Source organism: Melospiza georgiana, chromosome 26, assembly GCF_028018845.1.
Source record: "Melospiza georgiana isolate bMelGeo1 chromosome 26, bMelGeo1.pri, whole genome shotgun sequence".
Lineage (NCBI taxonomy): Eukaryota > Metazoa > Chordata > Aves > Passeriformes > Passerellidae > Melospiza > Melospiza georgiana.
Window position 1 is genome coordinate 3,185,465 of NC_080455.1, and position 18,426 is coordinate 3,203,890.

Genomic DNA, 18,426 nt, shown 5'->3' on the forward strand with positions numbered 1-18,426 from the left:
CACATTCCTAGCTGCCAGAGGAACCAGGTCAGAACCGGATTACCTAATCCCTGCCTGAATACCACCACCTTCCTCCAAAATGATATTTTCAGCATAGAAGTGTCTAGTGGCCTGACTTTAATCAGTATTTTTCCCCTTTACACTAATTTTTGTGTATTAATACAACCATTTTTTAGTCTTTTATAAATGTCCTGTGTCACAGACAGCTTTTAATGAAAAATCCTTTCCTTAGGATTTTTTCCTCCTGAGAAGCTGAGAGGCCTCAGGAACAAAATGTAAACATTGATTATCTGCTGCTGTGGAATGCAACAGGTGCATCTGGGATTGGCCTCATGGACTTGTTTGTAATTAATGGCCAATCACAGTGAGCTGGCTTGGACAGAGAGTTGAGACAAACTTTTGTTATCATTCTTTCTTATTCTATTCTTAGCTAGCCTTCTGATGAAACCTTTTCTTCTATTCTTTTAGTATAGTTTTAATATAATATATATCACAAAATAATAAATCAAGCCTTCTGAAACATGGAGTCAGATTTTCATCTCTTCCCTCAAGCTGAGACCTCTGTGAACACTGTCACAGTCCTGGAGTGACACAATGCAAGTCATAAAAGTTTGGTGCTATGGATGGAAATCAGCCCTGGGGGAAGGACTTGGGCTGTTGGTGGGTGAGGGGCTCAGGCTGCCCCAGAAACCCCCCCTGTGCTGGGCTGAGCCCCAGCGTGGGCAGCAGGGCAGGGGGGGATTCTGCCCCTCTGCCCCTGGGCTCAGCTCAGACCCCACCTGCAGAGCTGCCCCAGCCCTGGGCAACAGCAGCAGGAGGACGTGGGGCTGCTGCAGCCAGGCCAGAGGAGCCACGGAGATGCTGCCAGGGCTGGAGCCCCTCTGCTCTGAGCCAGCCTGGCACAGCTGGGGGGGCTCAGCACACAGATGAATGAATTTAAGGGAATTTAAATTGTTCCTAAGTGCCTGTGTTTGGATAGAAATACCATCCTTACAGTGGGAATTTTCATGTTAAAGGAGGGCACTGTAAGCACCAAACAACCCTTTCCTGTACACAGATCCCTTCTGATCTCCTGGATACAGGTGAGTGGATCACATCTGCCAAAACTGCAGACAGCATCACCACCAAACACTTAAAACACAGTATCCAGGGGACTTTACCCAGAAACAGATTTGGGATTGTAAACCTTCACCTGAGAGTGATTCAAGTCCTGACAACTCACATGGGAAGTTTAAACTCTTGAGTATAAACTAAAAAACCCTTTTGAGGGTAGAAAAGAAATACTTCATTAAAAATGCTGGAAGAGTGACTTACACAACATGCAACTGATCCACAAATATATTGTACTTGGCCTTGAATATTTTATGCTCCCAGAAGAGCACACTGGAACAGTGTCACAGAATCCTTCATGTGTGTATCTTGTTGCCAGTGATGGCTCTCAAGGCAGAAGGACACACAGACAGGTTCTCAGTCTTTACATCCATAACCAAAAGCCTCACTCATTTCCCACTGCATCTATCCCCACACTACTCAAACATCAGCTTAATCTTCTGGCAACCTCTTCAGAGCTGAGCACAAACTGTGTGAGCAGGAGAGGTGGAAAAAAAAGAGCACAGGGAAGTTCAGTAGTGCCCAGCCTGGCACAGCTGAACAAGGCTCCAGAGTCACCAGCCCCAAAGTCCCACAGGTAAATAAATCCCTGCCCACCAGTGAGTTCAGCTTCTGGAAAAGGACATTACAGAACTCAGCATCAGATCTGCAACTGAAAAAGGGGATTAGAGAGAGCAGAAAGAAGTCCTTCTGAAACAGCTGTACTTCAAATCCCAAAACACTCCAAGGAATGACAGGCACTATAAATAGAAAGCTTTACAGGATCAGCAGGTATTAACTTTTTGTTAATCCTGTGGAGTGGCACTGCCATGAATGAGCAATATGAGGAAATCTGATCTGTGCAGTCTCCATCCTAAATCTGAAAGGCAAGCACCACACCCAGCCTGATCTGCTGCCACATCTCACACCCACAGAGCTGGGAGGAAACCTGGAGGTGGGAGCAGATCCTCAGTGAGGCTCTGGCTGTGGAACCCTGACCTGGGCACAGCACTGGGCACTGACCCATACCCACAGCCCCCAGTGCTGCTCAGTGGGGTCACACCACACAGCAAAAGAGAGAACAACCCCCTAATGCAATGAAAAAATTCCAGTCACTCAACAAGGCCTAAATACTTGGAAGAAAAAAACCTTTAACATTTACATACTGACACAGCAAAAAAATCTGGGTATCTTGCCCAGCACCGATTATGTCTTTGCATAAATGCTTCTAATATAGGAATTTCCTAGTGTGGTAATTAAAACCAAATCTTTCCCAGGATATAAGTAGCTCTGTTTTTCCTTAAATGCTTTTGAGGTCCCACGAATCACAGAATCACTGAGGTTGGAAAAGCCCTCAAGGACCAACAAGTTCAGCAGTTGTTAGTGCAGCACTGCCATGTTCATCACTCAAACATGTCCCAAATGCCACATCCACACGGTTTTTTGAACACTTCCAGGGATGGTGACTCCACCACTGCCCTGGGCAGCCCCTTCCAATGCCTGACCACCTTTTATGAAGCAATTTTTCCTAATATCCAATCTAAACCTCACCTGGTACAGCCTGAAGCAGTTTCCTCCTGCCATGTGCCTGTTCCTGAGAGCAGAGCCTGATCCCCCTGGCTGTCCCCTCCTGTCAGGAGCTGTGCAGAGCCACAAGGTCCCCCCTGAGCCTCCTTTTCTTCAGGCTGAGCCTCCCCAGCTCCTCCTCATCATATTTGTGCTCCAGATCCTGCTCCAGCCCTTCAATGTCTTTCTTATCATGAGGGGCCCAACTCTAACCCCAGGATTCAAGGCAGGGCCTCAGCAGTGCCCAGAGTTCATTTATGCTCCCAGTACTCATTACAATATCAATTTATTGCTCAGCTATTAATTCCTCACTAATCCTGTGACAGTACAATTTGCAGTTTTGTGTTGATGGCTCACACATCCTGGCCAGTGGCCTGAGGAGCATTTCTAAGCCCCAACACTCACAGACCTGTGTGTGCCCAGCCTGATGGCTCTGAGGGGGCCAGGCAATGCTCAGGAACCCTCTCAGGAGGAAGAGTGGGAGCAGGGGCAGAGCTGAAGGCTCTGGGAGCAGCAGCCAAGGAGGTGAGGCTCTTTTATTGCTGCCAAGAGGGAAAGGAGCCTTCCCTGGCTCGGTGGAAAGGCTCCTTAATGAAATGCTATAGCAACCACTCTGGTAATTGTTCTCTCTGCCAAGGAGCATTACAGGAACACGCCTGGAGCAGCCCAGCTAAAACCCAAGTGCAGCCTGCAGATGTGAGCAGGGAGCACCCAACAGAGCTGTGGGAACAGCACAGCCACAGCTGCATTTCTCCAAGTATGTCACCAATGAGATGCTGGAGTGTTTTATATCCATTAACAAAATATATGAGCTGTTTTTTAAAACAAGCCCAAATTCCTCAAGGATTCCAAGATCTCACCTAGAAAATATGTGCATTTAAATGAATGTGAGTGGTTAAAATAAGAAAGAAGGCATCATGATCAAATACACAGTCTCTCTGAAATGGAAGGAGGAAGGGCAGAGTGGTCATGGTAAGAAGCCAAAAATGCCATTTTATAGGAGTTTTCATTTCCCAGCCATGTTTTTTGACTTAACTTTGAAAAACACTAAAGCTTTATTCCAAGACAAGACAGAACTTGGGGTTTGCTGACAATTTCAGAGATGCTCACAAAACACTTTTCTTTCTCAAGCAAGCAGTATGTGAAGTTTGAGAAAGTCCTTAATCTGTACAACAATTACATTCCCAACAAATGTGATTCTCCATGCTGTACTTGCTGTGATTACCTGGCAGGAAGGAACACACCAATGATTGGGATGAAGATCACTGCAGAACCTTGACATTAAGTTTAATCATGTAAACTACTCATTTCCTGTAGTCTTTAAGAAGCTGTATTTTCATTTTCATCTCAACCAAATCCACCTTCTAAACTCAAGAGGAGGCAAACTCCCATTCATACCACTTTGGGTTGCAGCCCAGCAAACCAAATTCACTTGATCTGAGATTCAAACCTATCACTGCAACATCCAAGTGCTTCCATCCACATGAAAGAGCAAAACGTCAGTGAACACGGTTGTTATTTCTCTGGCACTTCCAGGGTTAAATACAGTGTTTTAAGGAAAGAATTATTTATTAAGAATTATTTATTAACTGTTAATTATTTATTAACAGTTCCACATGGAACAAGATATTTTCTGATATGTCTGAAACCACACCATGGTGAAACAGAAATGTTTTGAATACTTGGAACATAAAAAGAAATAAGCACAAAATGTAACATTTCTTCTGTTTTAAGCATTGTAGGATTTATCAATTTTTGGTAGGACTTTGAGACAAACTCCATGAGATCACACTGAGCACAAGCACATGATGGTCTCACATGAGAGGGAGGTGCCCACTGCTGCAACTTCCCAACACAAAGGCACCAAAGGCACTCACACCCCAGAACACCTGAGGAGGTGAAGGAACTTTCAGAGCTGTTCATGCTCCAGGCAGCAGAGCCCATTCACAGCACAGATCAGCTGCCCTGGAAGGAAGGCTGGGAGGAAATATTTATCATTTGTAAGGCTTCTCTCAAAGCCCCAAATGCAGCACTGGATGTCAAACAGCACTGAACCAGTCAGAGAACAGCTCTGGTGTTTGCAGTACCTGCACAGTATGGAATGAATCAACTGAAGTAACAGACAAGGGCATTAAAGGCAAAATGTGCTGCTTTCTACTGACTTGGACACTGTGGGATCTCAGCACCTCAGGATGGAGGTGCAGAGTGGCCGAGACCACCCTTGGGGGGCTCGGGAGTCCTGGAATGTTGCCAGCAGTGTCTGGTGGCTGGACTTTGATCCTACACAGGAGACGACACCTGTATGAGGATGGGAGGATTTCACTGGGTGAATGGTGAAGGGATAAGTTAATTAGAGTGAAACACAGGGTTTAGGATTTCTGTACAGGGGGGTCTAAAGAAGTAAGATGGAGGAATTGGGGCGTGTCCTGTTCTTCTTCTTCTTCTTGGCTTCCATCTTCTGTGGTGATGTTGGCACTTTGGGATTGGTTATTACTAAAAGTGCACTGGTTAATAAGGGTAGAAGGTATTGGGGAAAAATGATAAATATTGTATACGTAATTTTGAGTATAAAGATAGGTGACCGCCCCGGGGGCTCTCAGTGTGCTCATGGCTGACTTGCTGTGCAGACCTCTGTTGGGCTGAGAGAAAATCTTTTAGATAAACAATCAATAAACACCGAGACCGAGAAAAGATCACAAGTCTCTTCTCGTCCTTTGAAGCGCCGGGCTGTCCAAGGCCACCCTGGGCCTTTCCAGGCCACCTAAAAAGCTGAGAAACCGACAGGACCCAGCATTAGAGATCAACACATTACACATTAATGCCCATAAAAATACTGTATTATTTAACTACTGTAGAAAAAGCTATTTGAAATAAACAACAGCATCTTTTGTTTAGGCTGCTCCATGGCTGGACAGAAAGAATTCCAAGGCATGTGCTCCCACACATGCTCCTCACAAGAAACTTCACCAAAGCCATGGCAAGCAGCTGAGAACAGAGCAGAGGCTCAGCAGTGAGTGGGAAGCTGCACAATGCTCATCCTGGTGGCCTTGCACAGCCTCAGTCCAGCAGGGCTGAGGGCTCTCAGCTGCAGCAAAGGGCTCAGGAACCTGAAAGGCATTTTCAGAAAGCCAAGCTTATCTTGCACCCAGCTGCTGATAAACATTGCTGTACATGTTTTAACCTGCCTTAGTCTTGTCCATGAAGCTTTCCAGGGATTTATTTGCTCATCCTGAGGAAGGCTTAAGGTCCCAGCCCAATGTTCTGAGTGACAACACCAGAGGCACGAGGTTCTGCTGGTTCATTTGCAGCAGACTTCTGGATTATTTATTAGAAACACGATGCATTACCCACTGCCCCTTGTCTGCTACAAGCACAGGGAGGTCACAAGACTCCTTGGCCAAACAGCACAGAGGAAGGAATGCAAAAGTAGGTTTACAGTTTTTCCTTTTGTTAATGTTTGCTGAAGTTACACACACCAACTGAGAGCTGGAATGATCCATGCACACATCCATCCTAAAGTGACTCATAAGCCAGTTAAAACCTTTGAATCTTATTCTAAAAAATCAGAGAAATGCTATCTATGCACCAATTTCAGGGCAGATATCCAACCCCAGACCAGCCACTAGAGCCCCTTAAGGCACCACAGAAAAACACACAGGATCTTCTGAGCAGGGCTGGAACACAAAGATTGGGTTGCAGGAAAGAAAAAGCTGTAGAGCTGCAGCTGCTTGTCCAAAGTGACTCCAAGCACTGGGATGTTCTGGCAGGCTCCCATGGACAGCTCCTCTTTGGTGGTTTACCCAGAGACAATTCAGGATTTCACACTGAAATGCCCACAGAAGGGCACTGATGCAGGAAGCTGAAGCTAAATGTGCCATCCTGGCCCCCTCCCAGTGGGCAAGGCCAAGATCACTGCTGGCACCTTGGGAATCAGGGAAGTGGCAACCAGCAAGTCCCAACACCAGTAAATCAGCAAGCAGGCAGCAGCAGCAAGGGTCTAGAGATGTCCCTTAATTATCTCCAGTCTGATCAGTCACTTCATATAAGCACATCTCCAGTCTGATCACAGTATTTGTTAATTTAATTGCACAGCAATTAAACAATCCTCAGGGGTCTGTGCTGTCTAAGCCATATCCGAGCAGACAACTTCTAAGCCTGGAGAGATGTGTCAGATAAAAGTGTTCATCCTTGCAAATACAAGATGTACCCAAAGTTTTATTTTTACATCACTGAGTAAAAAGCTATGCAAGTGTTTTTACAGTTTTACAGTTGTTGCAGACATCTCTGTGCACTTTCAGGCTCTGATAAAGGCAGGCTTCATCAAAGCACATGCTTTGCTGGATGCAGAGGAAGCAGGCACTTCCTCCTGGGAAACTAAAGTAGCTATTGTTGCTGAGACTCAGATGACTGAAGTAGTTCAGACAGAAACCAAAAAAAGATGCTTAGTGACGTATTAATACCAAATAAAAATGTAACACAAAGTACTACAAAGCTCCAACACTGATTCATGCACAGCTGTGAGCACTGTGCAGTTATGGAGAGGTAAGGAGGACAATGAAAGAGATGGTTCATGGCCATTCCTGACTTCTTCAATTCAGCACAAACATTTGTATAATTAAAGTAAGTTTGTTCACCTCCTCCCTGCTGTACAATCACACCACTCACACTAAACAAACATCCACTCAAGGCTGAAGCTGATTAACACTTGAGGCAATATATTTTATACAGCTTTGCCATTGATTGAGCCAACCAGAAGAAAGTTTCAACATTCCCACATTGACACCTCCCTCCATTTATACAGCTTCCAACACGGGGATTTCTCAGCAGAACTTGTCAGGTTTGAACACCAGGTCATGATGGAAATAACAACAAAAAAGAAACAGCTAATTCAAAAACCAGCACTCAACTATGAGGTTTACAAACTGCTCAGCCTGCTGGGCAGTGACTGAGGGGGGAACCAAACATTTCTAATATCCAGTTACACTCAGGATCCAACAGGGCTCACTTATTTCAGTTACTTTGAACATTTGCTTTTTATTAAAAAAAAAACAAACAAACCAAATAAACCACCTCAATCACCTTTCTGAGCTACCACCAACAATGTTATTTTCTGCAGCTTTTACTCTATTCAAATATTTTTATGCTTCCTGACACCTGGATTTTAGCAGATAATGAAGCATTTCAATTTCCCAGTGTGAATGATCAGCAGTTTTTAATAACCCAATGAACACAAATGCTGCCTTGTAGCCAGTCCCATGACTTGGTTCTTCTGGAGCCTGCCATGTAATGCTGCCCTTCACAGGGCACAGGAACAGGATGTTCTCCCAAGAACACTTCAAGTGAAAAACCTAAAGGTGCTGTCTGTACACAAATGCCATCACTAACCCACACTGTGGAGGAAGAGGTTTGCAGTCACTTTCATAGACAATGATGGCAAGAAACCACAAAAAAACCCATTTTCTGCACTCAGCAGCAGGACAAAGATCTGCAACAAAAAGCACCAAACAACTCTGTGCAGTTGATCACAGTGCAGAAATGTAATCTGTATCCATATTTCACTTTGATTTCTCTGGCTGTTTTTCCCTGGCCTCAGTAAAGGAACAGTGGATGGTCACTCCATTTCTTAGGTACCAGTTCTTCCTCTCCCCTGGCCCTGCCTGGGCACAATATTCACTTCCACATGTGCCAGCACAGATCTGTCTGGAGCATTTCAAACCCTCAGCAGAGGCAGCTATAAACGCTCAGGACTGGGAACAAAGCTATTATCCCCACTTATGCCACAGTCAATTAAGTAATATTTAATAGAGGAGAAAGCAAGAAGCTAATGAAAGGCAGCACTAATGCAAAGCCTCAGCTGCTCCTGCAGTAATCACAGGAGAACATTGCCCACATCTTGGCTCGTGTGCCATGCCCCAGGCCCTCTGTGCCCGTGACACAGCAGGTAAGGCAGGGCACCCACACTGGGCCCTGCAGGCCAGCCCCAGACTGGTTTCTCACCAAATGCTGTGAGGTCCTCATCCAACCCTCTTTGTGTATTGTTTCTACTTCCGACTTTGTCTTTTGCAGTGATTCACACACGCAGAATTAACAATAGCAACTGGAGATGCACTTGGGAGTGGGTGGAATAATGAGCTGCCTTCAAAGACACCAACACGTATGTGACACACAGCAAGTGATGGAGCAGCAGTGCCTGAAAGAGCTGTCTGTCATCAATGAACTGCAGTGCCCAGCAGTTGGGCTGCTCTGTCAGGCACCAACAAGCTGTTCAGCATTCCTCAAAACTCCCTGATTGTTGTGGTGTGCTGTAATGTCCCATTCTGGCCTTCCAGGTCATCCCCCCAGGTGTGCCTATACCTCTCTCCCTTCCCCCTTGCCCCCATGCTGAGTGAGTCCTGTCATTCAGGCTGAACATTCCAGCAAGGCGTCGTGTGGTTGGTCAAGTTCAAAGGATGCCCCTCAGGCCCAGAGGTCATTGGTCTGTCTGGGTGTCCCTTGTCCCTTGAGACCCTGCCCCTCTCACCTGGTTGGTGGCTCACCTGTACCTCCCCTCCCCCTGTCCCTGAGCTTAAAAGGTGATCAGACCATGCGGGGGGATTCTGTTGGAGCAGTTCCTCACGTTCAGACCTCTGTAACCATGGAATAAACCTCTGGACATTAAACCCTCCAGCAGAATCCTCTCCTTTTTCTCTTCACCATCGCCTGAAGCCATTCCTCCTGAGGTAAACGGGGTTCCTAATAAGCCTGGACTTGTTCAGTGCCCAGCTGCAATCTCCAGCAAGCCAAGGTATCTCTGGGGTGATACACCACAGTTGCTGCCTTTGGCCCAGCAGCGAGGGTCAGACTGGCCCAGGCACAATCTAACTGGGAATATTGGGAGCCTTTTTCCAATACCTGATTATGTTCCATCCCACGTCCTTGACCATCAAATACCAACACTGCACCAGGGGCTGAGGCCAGGCTGTCAGAAGCCACAGCACGAGGAGGCCTTCAGCCTTCTTCTGAGCCCAGAAGAGTTTTGGGATGTGAAAAGATTCCTCAAAACTCCCCACATCATTTCATCTGAAAATGTGTCAGAAGAAGCTGGAAATCAGCAGTGGAACACAGCCGTCCTTTATTTAGAGGAAAAAGCTTTTTTAACAATACAAGTGCCCTGTCCTCAGGTAACACTCAGTAAGCAGCAAAGCCACTGGCAGGTTGGGAAGCCTGGGCTGACAGTAAATCAGACATTTCACAGCATGACACACAATGCTGCTCCCATTCAGCATTATACCAGTAACTGAAGTTAAGTTCTTTCCCAACCAGCAGCACTGAGAGCTCCTTTCACTCTTCTGAAACAGTTTAAGAATAAACCAGCAATGAGATACTTATCACCCAACACCAGAGACAAGAAAAGGTGAATTTTTCAATATGATTTTTCCTGAAAGTATCAATTACCAAAACCATGAAGGCACACACAGCAGATTTTCTGAGAAAAGAGGGGGACAATCTTCTCATGTTATAAGAGAAGTGCACAGATATTTAGTACAGGACTTCTTGAAATCCCTTCTCTCTCCTTAAGTGTCCTGCAGTAAATCAAAGCCACCTGAAATAGAGGGCTACTGTCTGAATGAGCTAAGCACACTCATTAATACCTGTTGCTGTTACTTAATAATTTCAGTTTTCTAAAGGAACATCTCACATCAGCATCTGACAGGAGCTTCCTTGTTGGGAAAAACAAACTTTTAACTGTGAATGAAAAACACTGTGCAAGGGCCAAACAGCATCAAAGAAATATCCTGTCCCTTGTTACACGTTTAGGAGAACAGATATAATTTATCAGGTTGGATTATCTTGGCAAAAATCCAGTATATTTAACAGCCTATGGTACAAGGCAGTCCTCTCCTGAGCATGCTGTGGAGCAGATCCTGAAGCAGTAGGCACAAAGCAGGAGAAGTTATTTCATGGAATACAAAACCACCTAATAACTGTTGAAAAACACCACTTCCATTAGCAAAAGCATCCCTTTTCCAAAAGAAAGGGAGAGAATGAGGTATTGGAAGTGAAAAGGCAGGAAAGCACAGTAGGATCAAGCCTGGCTTTGAAGCGGCACTGGGAAACAGCACAGGAACGAAAGCATCTGGTGGAAAGTAAACACAACGTGTCAGAGCTGGGAGGGAGCTCAGCTGCTCTGCCACCTCATCCCTGCACACAGCACTGACCCTGCAGCAGCTCCAGCGCTCCCCAGAACAGCAGAAATGGGCACAGGGAGGGGGCACAGGGCAGGGACTGTGTTAACCACCTCCCCTCTCCTGGTGAACCACCCCCCCCTCTCCTGCCTCACACCCTCAGGGGCATCCATCCCTTCAGTTCCAGGATTTAAGCTCAAAATAAACGGGTCACGATGTTGTGGTGTGCTGTAATGTCCCATTTTGGCCTTCCAGGTCATCCCCCCAGGTGTGCCTGTACCTCTCTCCCTTCCCCCTTGCCCCCATGCTGAGTGAGTCCTGTCAATCAGGCTTAACATTCCAGCAAGGCGTCGTGTGCTTGGTCAAGTTCAAAGGATGCCCCTATGCCCAGGGGTCATTGGCCTGTCTGGGTGTCATCTTCCCCTGAGACCCTGCCCCTCTCACCTGGTTGGTGCTCACCTGTACCTCCCCTCCCCTGTCCCTGAGCTTAAAAAGGTGATCAGACCATGTGGGGGGTTCTGTTGGAGCAGGTCCTCACGTTCAGACCTCTGTAACCATGGAATAAACCTCTGGACATTAAACCCTCCAGCAGAATCCTCTCCTTTTTCTCTTCACCATCGCCTGAAGCTTTCCTCCTGAGGTAAACGGGGTTCCTAACAAGCCTGGACTTGTTCAGTGCCCAGCTGCAACCTCCAGCAAGCCAAGGTATCTCTGGGGTGATACACTGCAGTTGCTGCCTTTGGCCCAGCAGCGAGGGTCAGACTGGCCCAGGCACAATCTAACTGGGAATATTGGGAGCCTTTTTCCAATATCACACAATGGAAATGCCTCTGACAGGGAGTTAACATGCTCAGAGGGGCTGGGAGCTCCAGGGCCAGGCAGCCTCCAGCACTCCCAGCTCCTCTAATGAGCTGAGCAGCACAAAACTCATCAATGAAGGGATGTGGCCTGCCCTGACCTCAGGACACACCCTGGGGTGTGAGATTGAGGCTCACAGCAACAGAGGAAGAACACAAAGCCACCAAGCAAGAAGACAGTGGGGCTGTCAAAGAGCTGCAGTGAGAAACCCACTGTGAACTGGGGTGCCAGGCACTGGCACAGCCTCCATGGGCTGTGAAATACCAAATGTGCTCATGGGGTACCTGCTAAGAAGTGGAAAGGAATAAAAGTTTCCATCTCAGATCTACCAGGAGACATGAGGGAATAAGTGATGGCAGATTTTTCCATGTGATTAAATTCCAAAACACAAAACCCAAGACATGGAAATAAACCAACCTCCTGTAAAAAGCACAAGTAAATCACAAGTCCAAACAACAATCTTGCCTTCATTTCTCCTCATATCATTGCTACTTAACAACCACAGGAGCTCCTTCCCAGAGACAACTCTTCCTGGAGAAACTCCTGTTGAGCCAAGACCAACAGCCAACATCCTCCCCACTAAAGCACACTGTTTGTTTTAAATAAATTTGCTTTTCTGAACAGGATAGAGTGTCTGTCTAAGGCACAGACACTTATCTTGAGACACACAAACGTTGGTGGAACTACAGCACTGGAGCAACATTCAACAGATACAATGAACAATGGAAACACTGTAGGGAAAAGAGGAAGAACTTTTGCAGCTAGTTCCTCTAAAACAGCATTCTGATTTTGTAACATCACCTGAAAATTAGCCAATGTCCCTGGCCACTGCCTGGGAAGCTCTGAATCCACACCCAAAAGCTCAACAGCAGCTTTACAGCTCTCCCCAGCTGAGCCAGGAAAAGGCACAGTCCTGTGCTGTTTGCAGCCACCCTCTGGAATTGAGATAAAAGTCTGAAGGATTCCCAAACACACAGGTTTTACCAGAGCAGTGTCTTAATCAGCTGAACACATCCTGGTTTGGGTTGTAATTTTTGCTGTGCTCGTGAGGGTATAAAAAGGAATTATCCCTGTAGTTATCTATTTCCAAATCTCACCATTTGTACTCCAAAGAGAAGAGTTTAAAATCACTTTATGCAAATCACACCCAGCTGTTCTGAGACAACACTTTGCTCTGACTTCACTGAATCCCAGAGTGCACAAACCCCAGAAACAGCTTCCTACAAGTACACAGAACCCTACAAAACTGTCCAAGGAGTGTTTTTTCCTAACTCCACAAGGCACCAAAGCCAATGCATTTTAACCATTTCTTGTCACAGATTAGAACAAACTCAGTGTGGTTCTTAATTCTCTTTATGAAGCTGTTTGTCACAAAATTTTAGAAAGAACATTCAATTCTTCTCAAAGAACTGGTGCCACAAAGGCCTGGACCTTCACCAGAGGGATCCTCAGGGCTTTGACAGCTGATGAAACACTTTCTGTCCTATGCACAAAGGAATAAAGCAGATTTACTAAAAGCAGCACAACACATTGGAGGGGCTCCATAAGAATACTGCTCACCAGGTCCTGCTCTGGCAGAACACACTAAGCTCATAAATTCCATACAAATTTGCTGTTGCTATTTCATGGTGTTTCCCACATTTCTCAGGGCACTGAACAGCAGCCCTGCCTTCCTCTGCCACCAAACCAATACCATAAATTTAACATATGCTGAAATAAGTTGGATTCAACCATCCTGGTGGTTCCCTTCCAACTCAGCCTATTCTGTTAAAAACAGAAATTTCCCAGGTATGCCCACTACCAAACAACCCCGTGTCCTGTGCACAAGGGGCTTCACAGAGATTTTTGGAAGTTGTATTTTCTGTTTCAGTTCAATAGCAGCAGCAAGTCAGATCAGTTTCCCCAGTAAAGCTCTCCATTTAGTTACATGTTTACAACTTTGCAGCTTTTGATAGCTGATATTGACTCCACAGCCACCCCCCAACAAACCAGCACAGCCCAGCTGCTAGACCAGCATTAGGAACGCTTCTCAGGCTTCAGGAGTTACTGGAAGATGAACATAAATGACATTGGGGCCCGTTACTTCTCAATTACCGTGTGACACTTCACTGTGGAGTCTCACATAACACGTTCTTGATGACTAATTATTTCACCTATACTAATTTCCTGATCACGTGCTTCTCACACAAGAGCGGATAACAGGCCAGCACGGAGAACTGATTGCTGCCCAGAAAAGCTCTGAGAGAAGGACGTGTTAGTCAGGAGATACTAAACATGAAGGGTCTGAAAGCTGAATTAGGAGCTTACTTCTGTGTAACAGCTTCAGGGTGAAGAATACCTGGCTGACTACAGCACGTGACTGAAGAGCTGGAGAGGAAGGAATTCCTCAATATTATTCCTCTGTAATAATCACGTATACATTTGCGTGTATAGATATATTTATATATATCTCCATATGCACATCACAGATCGCAACACCACAAGACACTGAATGGAAAGGTAAGCACCAAGCATGACCCTCCCTTATTAACTCTCCTGCTCTCACCCAGCCTGTCCCTCCTGCCCCACACCCCAGCGTCACCTTCCTCGTTCTGACTCCGCTTCCCCCTTCCCAAACCAACATTCCCTTCCCAGCCCCGGCCCCGGCGGTGACATCCCCGGGCCGGAGCGCGGGGAAGACTCCCCTCACCTCATCCTCCTTGTGATTGCGGATGCCGCGCACCAGGTCCTGCAGGTTCTTGTCAAACATACGGTCGATGCTGCCCTTCACCATCTTCAGCGCCATGGCGGCGGCGGCGGCGGGGCCTGCGCCGGGCTGAGGGGCCGGGCCCGGCCGGGGGGGCCGCCGCGGTGCTACTGCGGCTCGAGCCGGGTGAGAGCAGCGGTGCCGGGGCGCTCACATGCCGAGGGGAGCGGGAGGGCACGGGCGGAGCTGCCCTGGCTGACGGGCGGGCACGGGCGACCCCGGCCGCGGGCACAGCTCCAGGCGGCGCTGGGGATCCGGCACCGACAAAATGGCGGCCGGTCAGCTGAGGGCTCGGCCACGCCCCCGGCATGGCCACGCCCCGAGCGACCGGCCACGCCCCCGGGCCAACGCGATCCGCTGGGCCTCTCTCCAGCCCCGCCCACTCCGTCCGGGGCACGCCTCTGTCTGGCCACGCCCCCGGAAGGGCCCTCGCCGCTCTCCAGCCACGCCCCAATCACCTTGGACACGCCTCCAAGTGTCCGGACACGCCCTCTGACCCCGCCCCTGCCCCTCTCTGGCCGCGCCTTTTTCACGATCTCACGGCTGCTCTGCAGCCCCGCCCATCCAGCTCAGGCCACGCCCCTCGAGTCTGATCACGCCCCGAGCCCGCCCCCTCACGCCTCTTCAGCAAAGCCACGCCCACTAGGTCCTGTTTGCCCCGCCCACTCGCCCCTCAGGAGGCTGCAGGCCCGGGAGGGGGATCCTGCCCCTCTCATCCCATGGGATGGAAACAACATTGGAAACAACAAATTCACGAAAGAAAACCCCAACCCTGGAAGCGCTTGGAGCAAACACTGAGTATTTAATGAGCTGCTGGATCTGAATTAGGGGCCAAGAGGCCGGTGGGATCCCGGGTTGTGTTAGGAGGAGCATCCGTAGTAGAACATGGCAGCTACTCCTGGCCCTTCCTCAGCCCTGCTGGGGCTCAGCTGGATGCTGTGTCCAGCTCTGGGCTCCTCGGGATCAGCGAGACGTGGAGCTCCTGGGATGGGCCCGTGGGGGTTGATGAAGGACATGATGGAGGGACTGGAGCGTCTCTCGTACGAGGGGCTCGGCCTGTTCAGCCTCCAGAGCAGACCCAGCTGAGAGGGGCCCTCAGCCCGGTGTGCCTGAGGGAGGCTCAGAGCAGGGCCCGGCCTCTGCCCCGTGGGGCCCAGCAGCGGCACCAGAGGGACGGGAGGGAAATGATGCCCGGGAACTTCCACCTGGACGTGAGGTAGAACTTTGCTGTGCAGGTGACCAAGCACTGAATAGACTGCCCAGGGAAAGTGTCCCTCACTGGGGACATTCCAGAACCATCTGGACACAATCCTGTACCCTGTGCTCTGGGACAGCCCTGACGGAGCAGGAAAGTGAGAGCTGGTGGCCCAGTGTTGTCCCTTAAACTTGAATTATTCTGGGGTTCATCCCCCCCCCACGCCCCGCGACAGCCGCGTCACTGCTGCCACGGCTGCCGCCGCTGCCGCCGCTGCCGCCGCTTCTGACCACGCCTCTTTGCCGGCCACGCCCCCCTGCGCGCTCCCGCGGGTCCCACGTGGCAGCGCGGGCGCGCGCGGTAGGGACTCGCTTGGGGACGGCGGTCCTTCGGTGGGAATGGGGGTCCCTCCGTGGGAATGGGGGTTTCCCCATGGGAATGGGGCTCCTTCCATGGGGATAGGGGTCCCTCCATGGGAATGGGGCTCCTTCCATGAGGATAGGGGTCCCTCCATGGGGATGGGGGTCCCTCCATGGGAATGGGGCTCCTTCCATGAGGATAGGGGTCCCTCCGTGGGGATGGGGGTCCTCCATGGGGATGGGGTCCTTCCGTGAGGATGGCGGCCCTTCATGGGGATGGGGGTCCCTCCGTGGGGATGGGGCTCCCTCCGTGAGGATGGCGGCCCTTCATGGGAATGGGGGTCCTCCGGTGGGGGCGGCATCCCTCCATGGGGACGAGGGATGGTTGTAGGAGATGGGCGTCCCTCCATGGGGATGGGGGTCCATTTGTGGGCCTATGGGTCCTTTCTGAGGCTGGGAGTTCCTGCATGGGGCTGGGGGTCACTCTGTGTGGCTGAGGAACTCTCCATAAAGATGAAGACACCTCCTTGAGTCTGCAGGTCCTTTCTGGGGCTGAGAGTCCCCCCGTGGGGTCAGTTGTACCTTCGTAGGGATGGGGATCCCTCCATGGGGCTGCAGGTCCTTCCATGGGGATGGGGGTCCTCCCATGGGGATGGGATCCCTCTGTGGGGACAGGGGGTTGTCGTTGGAGATGGAGGTCCCTCCATGGGGATGGGAGTCCCACTGTGGGCCTGAGGGTCCTTTCTGAGGCTGAGAGCTCCTACATGGTGCCAGGGGTCACTCCATGGGGCTGGGGAGCTCTCCATAAGGATAGAGACACCTCCTTGAGTCTGCAGGTCCTTTCTGGGGCTGAGAGTCCCCCCGTGGGGTCAGGAGTACCTTCATAGGGATGGGGATCCCTCCATGGGGCTGCAGGTCTCTCCATGGGGATGGGGGTCCCTTTGTGGGCCTACAGGTCCTTTCTGAGGCTGAGAGTTCCTGCATGGGGCCGAGGGTCACTCCATGGGGCTGGGGAACCCTCCATAGGGATGGTGACACCTCCTTGAGTCTGCAGGTCCTTTCTGGGGCTGAGAGTCCCCCTGTGGGGTCTGGGGTACCCTCATAGGGGTGGGAATCCCTCCGTGGGGCTGAAGGTCCTTCCTGGGGCTGAGGGTCCCTCTGTGGGGTCAGGGGTACCTTCATAGGGATGAGGGGGGCTGCAGGTCCCTCCATGGGGTGGGGGTCCCACAGGGTGGGGCCGGCAGAGCTCCACCTCTCCCCTCTGCCCATGGGTGTCAGCATTGGCTGCACAGCCAATAGAGCCAAATTTTGGGTCATTTTTTATTGGGGATGCCACACCCGAGCACCCACTAAACACCATCACCCACTGCCCCAGGTGAGAGTGTCAGTGTGGGAGAGCTGTGACAGGTGACATGATGTGATGTGTGGAACTTTGTGAGTGTCCCCACACGTGTGGGCACAGAATGGGCAGTGGTTTGGTGTCCCTGTGACCACAGCTTGTCCTCTATCCCCGTGCCCAACACCCCAGAACGAGCCCCTGCCCATGGGTGCCCTGTCCCCGCTGCAGGTGGGTGTGACAGGGACCAGGAGAGGGTAAACAAAATGTACAGAATCTGCTTTCCCACCCCACCTTCATCTCCAGAGCAGCATCAGGGAAAGGAGGGAACTGAAGAGAAAGGAGCTTGCAAACAAAAAGGAGACATGACCTTGCCAAGATCCACCTGGGATTCTCACAACAGGGGAAGGAAAAGGATTTCTCTTGCTCCCACTGTTCTTCCCTTTGTTCTCTGCCCTCAGTCTGGGCTTTCAGGCTGTTTGTGTTGGCCCAGGGGCAGAGAGAGGAGCCCAGCTCGGGGGTTGCGTTGGTTTCATTCAGGAATAGCTGCACACATCAGCCCCTGAGCAGGAGGTTTCCCTTTTGAAGGGAGAAGTCAAAGGGAAGAGTTGTGTTTGCTGGAGTCCTCATGGTATGGAGAACATCCAGCTGCCAGGCTGAGGCTGTGGCTGGGAAGGGCTGACTGTGCCCACTGTGCTGTCCCTGTCCCCACACTGTCCCCACACTGTCCCCTGCCTCGGCCTGGGCTGCTCTCTGAGGGGATCCCCAAAAACCTTGTGAAAATCCCTTGTGTTAACCCAGCCCTTTGCAGTGGAGCTCAGCTACTGTCACATTGTCACGCTGTCACATTGTCACACTGTCACTTTGTCACACCCTCACAGCCCCAGGCAGGGAAGCCCAGGCCGGGAGATGCAGCACCCTGAGGTGTGGGGAATATCTACAGATGGATTTGGACTCAAGGCTTGATCCCTCCCAAGTGAATTTCCAAGGATTTCTCCTCCTGAGGCAGCCTTAGTTCAGCCTAAAGAATTAAATTTGGGACACAATTGACTTTTTCACTCTTCTTCCTGTGAATGCTGAAGGTTTGCAATCCCCTTATGATCCCCTTTAAT

The 18,426-nt window shown here is 49.8% G+C and overlaps 1 protein-coding gene across 1 annotated transcript in view; it reads right to left on the reverse strand.

Moving 5' to 3' along the window:
* Nucleotides 1-14,508, reverse strand: part of AP3D1 (adaptor related protein complex 3 subunit delta 1) — a 46,369-nt gene extending 31,861 nt beyond the window's left edge. The window contains exon 1 of the mRNA XM_058040666.1: nt 14,368-14,508. Coding sequence (XP_057896649.1) covers nt 14,368-14,463 — 96 coding nt within the window. The 5' untranslated portion in view covers nt 14,464-14,508. The remainder of the gene's footprint in view (nt 1-14,367) is intronic.
* Between the last annotated feature and the right edge of the window lie 3,918 nt (nt 14,509-18,426).